The sequence below is a fragment of the Calypte anna genome, chromosome 13 (genome assembly GCF_003957555.1).
Source record: "Calypte anna isolate BGI_N300 chromosome 13, bCalAnn1_v1.p, whole genome shotgun sequence".
Taxonomy (NCBI): domain Eukaryota; kingdom Metazoa; phylum Chordata; class Aves; order Apodiformes; family Trochilidae; genus Calypte; species Calypte anna.
Window position 1 is genome coordinate 7379000 of NC_044259.1, and position 7622 is coordinate 7386621.

The 7622-nt window shown below is 47.3% G+C and overlaps 1 protein-coding gene across 1 annotated transcript; it reads right to left on the reverse strand.

The window, feature by feature from the left end:
• Nucleotides 1-289: 289 nt before the first annotated feature.
• On the reverse strand, nt 290-5804 carry LOC103532966 (E3 ubiquitin/ISG15 ligase TRIM25). The gene is made up of 6 exons (XM_008498781.2): nt 4908-5804; nt 4208-4303; nt 2938-3171; nt 2819-2841; nt 1742-1884; nt 290-1090 (listed from the first exon to the last, which is right to left on the reverse strand). Exons 1-6 carry the CDS (start codon nt 5541-5543, stop codon nt 555-557), a joined length of 1668 nt encoding a protein of 555 aa, XP_008497003.2. The 5' UTR covers nt 5544-5804; the 3' UTR covers nt 290-554.
• Nucleotides 5805-7622: the final 1818 nt, after the last annotated feature.

The window sequence follows — 7622 nt, forward strand, 5'->3', positions numbered from 1 at the left end:
GCACTTCGAGCCCGTAGCACCTGAGGCCAGGCAGAGCAGCAGCCACTGCAGGTGGATTTGTGAGACCCAACCTCACCCACAGGGTTTTTCAAATAATTTTGGCATATAAAATGCAAAAGACAGCCACTTTCTTCCAAGACTGAAATAGGATTCCTTTTAGTATATGCAAAGTGTAGCATCATGCAAGGGCCCCGATGATCCCTGCTAGGGTAAAGAGGTCCTGCCTAGACCACTGTGTGCAAATAACCCTGTCTCAGGCTGAAAGAAGCAGAATTGCCCTTGCATTTTGCAAACCAAATTACTTTAATAAAATACAGCTATTTTGTTATTTAATAACATACAAGCAAAAAAGCACAACTTCACCGTATTTCCATCATGATTAACAAAAGAAATAAAGGCAGCTTTCTTGCACTACACAGCTGTGCCTCTGCCCTTACAGATGAGCAGCACTCCAAAAGCCAGTTTCTAGTATGCCAGTTTATCACAGCCTCCACACAGCAGCAGTCTCGACAGATAGGCCTGGAAACTCAGAACAGCATCTTGTCCCCACATCACTACAGGAGCTTCAAAGAGCCATTAAACACACTGAAGGTAGCATGGGCAGGATAGTTCGAAGGGATACTTACTGTCTCTATACACTCACATCTCTCACCATGCTTAGGAGACACCTTATAAAATGATAGTGTATTTCTTCTGCAGTCTAGTTGTACCCTGACCACTTTGAGATCTGTAGGAAAGCGTTTGCACATGATCATTGTTTTACCTAGGAACAAACGGAGATTATCATTAAGTATTTGCAGGTAGCACTGAGAAGAGGATTGAACAATTCCAAGCTCGCAGTCGTGGGCATTTCTGATGTCCACGTCCCAGAAGTGACAGCCTTCTGAGAAGCTCTGGTCGCTCTTCACGTATGAGGTGTCATGGCCTCTGTATGGGTTCTTGGAGTTGGATCCATCATATTCAGTCCATAGGTGAAAGGTACGATTTTGTTTCCTAACGTAGTAAGGTCTGCTCAGGGGTGCATTGACTGTGTCGCTACACTGAGCAAGTCCCTCTCCTAAAGCCATTGAAGTAGTCAGATGACTGCGAACTATAGAAAGAAAAAACACTTCATGATTAGCAGGATTAGCATGTTTGCATACATCCCCACTGCTGAAAGCCAGATTTCACAGTCCAAGTCAACCATATAAACTGAAGTCATCCTATCCAAGACATACAATTCAAGGACAACTCACCCAGGTCTTAAAAGCATGTTAGCTGAAACACCTGGACATCTCTTAGCTGCTCCTATGTAATTCTAAAGGGCATTGAAATTACTATAGGCTGATCTTACAAAACATTACTAAAGAGGAGAATTATTTACCAAGGAAGATGAGATTATTTACATCATAAGACAAACTCCACCTGCTGCTGCTGTGATGAGGTCTCAGCTCTCCATCAAGGTGATATTACAAGGCAGAAGAGGTGCTGCTCTTCTCTTAATCCTTTTAAGAAACTCCTTGGAAACCTATGTCTCTTTACCCAGAGCCCTTGTTACACAGCCTGTATCCATGGCATGTCCCAAAGCCCTGAAGCCCAGGACAAAAACTCTTTTACATACAAATGTGAAAATAATCATACCATGTTAGTAATCAGCTCCTAGAGAGGGACATGGTTACTTGGTGTCTTATTACAGTCCTTTCTGGAATATGTTTTGTTAGCTTATTTGAGTTGCTTGTCAGCTAGAGAAATGATCACTTACCAGGTGGGTTTTCAAATATGAGTTGCATATCTGAGAGGAATTGCTGGAAGAGCACTAAAATATTATTTGTTGTTGATTCATCCAAAACAATGGGTAGCTTTGGCAGTTCTACATCAGCTTTCTTTGGAACTGGATCCCGTTTCCTAAAAAGTGCAAAAAGATGCCAGAAGAGCAGCAAGTCATCAGAAAATCATCACTGAACCCATCCCTGAGTCAACAACTGCTTCCCCAGCCTTGATGGGAGGTAAAAAAAGCTCCTGTCTTTCCTTCCCCTCTGCAGTTTTACCAGGGACTCCCCCTCTGACAACTCTGTTCCCAGAATCCTAAAGCTCTTCAACATCAATCAGATGAAGTTCCTTGCATGGACAATATCTGTTCCCAGAAGACCTTGTCTCAGCCACCTCACCCCAGCTTCTGCCAGGACAGACCCCAGCATCGTGTTTGTAGTTCCTGTCCTCAAGTCCCCACAGCAGGAGCTATCAGGGCAGCCTCTGGGATGCTGGCACAGCAAACCAGAAGGGATGCTTATCTCAGCCAAGGGGAAACTGCTGCTCCTGAAGCGCAGGACTGGGGAAAGACCAGTCTGGAGCAGCCTGTATGCACCCAGCCCTGGGGGAACAGCTCTGAAGAACCATCAACTTTGTAGCCTCCTGACTTCACTGCACATTTTGGCTCCTGCCCCATTTGCTTTTTATAAGCAGAAGGCAAATGGAACCTTGAAAGATAAGACAGGAGAGCTAAGCTCTTCCAGCATTTGCATGGCAGCCAGGGACCTCAATATTTAGGCAGTGCCCACAGGACAGGTCTCCAGAAAAGGTGCAGAGGGTACTGAACAATCAGCCATGTTGAATGGGAAGAGTCTCACACAACCTCTGTTGGTATTTTGGGGCTTCTCCACATCTCTGACCAAGCCAGGCTCAGCATGTGCAGTCAGCATGACCAAGGGGCAGCCAGCTGAGCCCAGGGAGCTGTGGGGCTGCAGTGCACGTAGCCTGGGCTGGCAGCCCCAAATGCTGGGCTCTCACTCACCTGAAGCATGATGTAACACAACGACAGATGACCCCAGGAAGGGCTTACCTGGCCCGAATCACTTCAAAAGCCTGTAGAAGATGTTTTGGAAGTAGATTTAGCATAGTGCAAGCAAAGGCCAGGCCAAGACCTGAGTATCTCAGGGAAGGCAAGATGCTCTTAGCTACCTTGGTGAAAAGGAGAGGGTCCCTCTGATCTTGCAGAGCCTCCAGCTTCTCTACATCACAGTTGGCTGCATCTTCCTGCTCCCTGTACTTTTCTCTCTCTCTCTGAATCTGAAAAAGCTGCTGCTCCTCATTGTGACTGAGAACTCCCAGTTCCTCTCCTTTTTTGTTATCTAGCTGCCGATGCATCTCTTCATAGAGGCTCTCCAGCAGATCCCTCTGCAGGCTCTTCTCAGTCTATTAAGAAAAGACTTGAAAAGCTGTCAGGGACTGACCCTTAAGCTTTCCATACTAACTCACTCAGAAAATACCCTGGTCATTTCAGGGCTGAGAAGTAGCTACTAACAGAGAGCTTCTCCATATGACAACAAACCAAGATGTCCCACTATGGCAGAAAAACCAAGTGACATAAGTGGCCTTCCCCAGCATCTGGCACCTGACCAGAAAAAGATTAAAAAGTGGTGCTGCTTGCATGATGCTTGCTGAACACTTTCCACCAGGCATACATTGCTTTACTCTGCACTTGTACTTTCTAACAAGACTGTAGACCTGTGGTCCCTTTTAAGGATGGGTGAGGAAAAATGTTCTTGGCTTCCTGCCTCCACCAACCTTCCTTTACTGCCTGAAAGCAGCTACCCTGCCAGACAGGACACTGCAGCCAGGTAGTTTTGTCTTCAGACTAGAAGGGAGCATTTCCTTTGCACAGTGCCAGGACCTCTGGTTCCATAACTTTGGCTGGTGGAGGAAAGCAAGGGCCTGTTCTGCCTAAGTAGAATGAGCCAGTGTTTGGAGACCTGCCTTCAATTCCTTGTTCTTGCAGAGCTTTTGGATTAGTATTTGCACGCTGAGTGCCAAACCCAGGCACTTTGGGGCAATCTTGTACCCTCGTTGTCACCAACTTCTTCCACAACAGGCTATCTCTAAAGGGATTTCTTGCTGTAAAGAGGAACCGAATTGTTCTCCACACATATTTAGAGTCTGCAGATTGAAGGATGTTGGGAAGCAAAAAAATGCCAACCAGCACCCACCAATCCAGAGGCTTGGACTTAGCAGCAACTTTCACACTCAAAGGTTGTTTGGAAACTGAGAATGTACCCTGTAAGAAAGTTGTTGATCATCCCACCTCAAAGGAAAAACCTAAAAAAATAATCAGAGAAACCAAAAGGAACAAAAAACACTTTGGAAATCATGACCTGGGGAAGAGCAATAGAACCCCTTATCAGCTACCAGTATACAACCATCCCCCAAAGAGATATGGGGCTTTGGAACAAACCTTTACTTCCTCCTCTTGATTCAGCAGCTTTGATACCATTTTCCTCATTGCAGCTTTGTGTGTCTTCACCTTTTCCAGAACCTCAGGAAAAACACTCTGTGAAAATGACCAAGAGAGATACCAGGATAGGACCAACATATGTGCACAAAGTCAACAACTTTCTGTAATGAGCTTAAGTCAGACCTGTGTCCCCTGCACAGTCTCAGGACACATTAATACATTGTTTACTGGAAGATTTATCCCACAATTACAAAGATGGAAAGGCATTTTGAAACAGAAAAGTGTTCACATGCAATAACCAATCATGAAGCCACTTTCAGTGCAGACAGCTTCCTTTCTGCTACTCTGTCATACATTTTATTTGCATAAATGAAGGTCAGGCTTATCTTTTGGCTTGAAAATGCACCAAGGACTAGAAGCATAGTCACAAGCACTTGGTACCATCTATCTAGCTCCTCAAGGTAAAACGAAAATGTTTGTAACATCTTGTTTTACATAGCAAGGGGCATGCCCAGAGAGAATCTGGGGCAAAACTATGAATAAAACCCCAATATTCCACAGTGGAGACTTAGCCCCATCCTGAGCCTGCACTTCTGACACTTGGCAGATGTTTCATCTTTGTCCTGTGGCAGCTCTCTGTGCCACACACTCCTGTCTTTTTCACAGTGTGATCCAGGCCACTGCCCTATTAGCCTCTTACCCGTGCTTGGCCATAAGCCTCCTCCAAAGTAGTGATTTCGTGGTTCTTGTGCGAGCTGGTGAGAGGGCACATCATGCAGATGCAGAGCGAGTCTGTCTTGCAGAAGCACTCCAGCGGTTTGCCGTGCTGGGGACACTTCCTCTCAGCCAAAACATGAGCACCACAGGGCCCCAGCAGCACATGGCTCTTCAGGGGCGTCCTCAGGTTGTGCTTGCTCAGGTGGGCTTGGCAGAGGGATGCCTCGCAGGTCAGGCAGGTCTTCACAGCTGGCTGGGGCTCCTGAAGGCAGAAATCACATAGGATTACATCGTCTTGCTGGCCCAAACTTTCAGCTTTCTCTTCGTGCTGCGCTTCACTCTCTTCCTCTTCTTGGTGAGCAGGGGTATTCAGAAACTTCTGCGCGATACTGTTGAGCTGGACGTTGGTCTGCAGCTCCATGTCGGGGTCTGCTGGGGCATGGCACAGCGGGCAGCTGTACGGGCCCTGCGGGTGACGCCGGTGGCTGCGGACCTCCTGGATGCACTCCTTGCAGAAGCTGTGTCCGCAGCTCAGGGACACCGGCTCCCTGTAAATGCCCAGGCAGATGGGACAGGTCAGATCCTCCTCCACCCCGGGCACCGCACCCTGCTCGGCCATGGAGCGCCGAAGAGAGGAGCAGAAAAAACCCAGGAAGCGGAACTAGAGCTCCCTGCTCTGGGGGCCCTTTCCCCGCTTCCTCCAGCGGGGCGGAGGTCGGATTGGCAAATGCAGAATTTAGGGCACCTGGCACCGGCTGCCTGCCACGGGCATCCCAGCCCCAAAACCTCCGTCTGCACAAGAGAAATGTACTGTTTGATCCACCTGGAGCTTAAGAGGGCTGCAGAAGGGCTCGTTCTTTGCGGAAGACCGATGGGCTGAGGGGGGGGGGGGGGGGAGGGGAGGGCGGGGTTGTGCATTGTTCTGGGTTAGTCACTGCTCTGTGCTGAGATAATCTGCTGATTATTATTATTGCTTCCTGCTCCTGTGCCCAGCTACAGCCTTGCTGCTGCCTTCAGGTTGCCTAGGCTAAAACTTTTTTCTTTACCCTTCGTTAATGAAAGTTATTAATCCTTTAATTTTGTCAGGGACGCCACTGAGTAGAGAGGACATTGACGGGATCGCTGGGTGCCCTTGAGACGTGGAAGTCACCTGCGCTGGGCTCGAAGGGGACAACTTCAGGGAGTTGTGCGGATGAGGTGGCCAATGAGAAAACTGATGTGTCATCCAATGAAACTGTTAGAAACAACTTTTTGACCAATAGTATAATGACATGCTGACAGCTAAGAGTATGTCAAGGCATGTGCTCTGAGCAAAAAAGGTTGGAACTGCTTTGGCTGCAAAAGTGTATACGTGTGAAGCCCGGGGAAGGGAGAGAGCAGTGGGAATCTTCCTGGTCCTGACCTGAAATTTGACACCTAACAAGGTGAGCTACCGGGAACGGGACTGTAGCCACGGGACAGAATTTAACTAAGGAAGAAGACTTAATACTGTCCACGTGGAAAGCCCTGCTTGGCCAAAAAAGTGTTAAAATCAGTGACTATGGGCTGAGACATATCCTTCTGTAGAGCAAAAAGCAAGGATTTGAAGCAACACCTGCTATTGTGTTTAGTGTTACTGCATGGCAGGAAGCTGGGACAAGATTATGGGATGAAATATCTAAGGGATCAAAAGATGTGGTTGAAGTGGCTACTACATGGCGGTTGTTAAGTGAAACCTTGAAAGAGCGGAAGGCAGAACAGGACAAAAAAGGAAGAGGAGATAAAGGCAACAGCCACTGGAATGGAGGGGAAGGACTCTGATGGGGACTGTCAAATGGGGATGATAGAGGAAAAAAAATGGAGATGTTGCAGCTCCCAGCTGAACCCAGTCATCAGGTAGCAGGGAAGCTGGTGAAATCTCATGAATACCCATCACCTGCTGAACAGAGCAAGGCTGCAATAGCATGGAAAACACCAAAAGACTATCTGAATAATATTCCACCCTATAAGTCTCCTGCTCAGAAGTTAGCAGAACTAGCTGAGGAGTATGAGCCTGTTGTATCTTCTGCTTCTCCCACAATGGGAGAAGAGTACAGGGCTCCTTGCCCTCCTACTGTCACCCATCTCTATCCTCTATTGCCCAACAGTGACAGTGAGGGTAGGGATGAGAGGGAGAGAGGGTAGTGGTTCACCAACTTGGAGGGCAGACTGGAGGGGCTGCCTGTCAACAGAAGGAGAATAAAAATTTTGCTGCTCCTCTGGACCCTGCCCCTGGTGGTTGTGACTGTTAAACCACGGCATCCAAAATGGTTTTTGGATCAGGTTAAGAAAAAGGCAGCTGCAGTGGGGGACTGGGACTTAGTTGAAAAGTTGTGTCTCCCTTGTGAAAGCCCTCCTGATCCAGAGCTATGTGAGCCAATGGTGTATCCTGTATTTAAAGAGGTACCAGGTTTGGGGCATCAGGATGATCATAATCCATTCGCCTGGAAAGTAATGCAGGATTTGCCAATGTATTCATCAAAATATGGTGCTAATTCTCCAGAGGTGATGAAGTTAATACAAGTAATTAATATGCATTTGTTATGCCCATATAACATTACTCACCTTGCTCAGATTCTATTCTAACCTATTCAATTGATTGTTGAATTCAATACAGTAAACTTACAGGCTCTGGCAATGTGTTTTCCAATCCACAGGCACAGTGGCATCCAGTGCTGCT

Bases quoted from the DNA above. Each gene is read 5' to 3' on its own strand.
- LOC103532966 (XM_008498781.2), bottom strand. From the start codon at position 5,543: ATGGCCGAGCAGGGTGCGGTGCCCGGGGTGGAGGAGGATCTGACCTGT. The intron at 2,842-2,937 runs GTAGCTAAGAGC...CATCTTCTACAG, and splicing joins ACCCTCTCCTTTTCACCAAG to GCTTTTGAAGTGATTCGGGC. The intron at 1,885-2,818 runs GTAAGCCCTTCC...TGCACTTTTTAG, and splicing joins TTTGAAGTGATTCGGGCCAG to GAAACGGGATCCAGTTCCAA.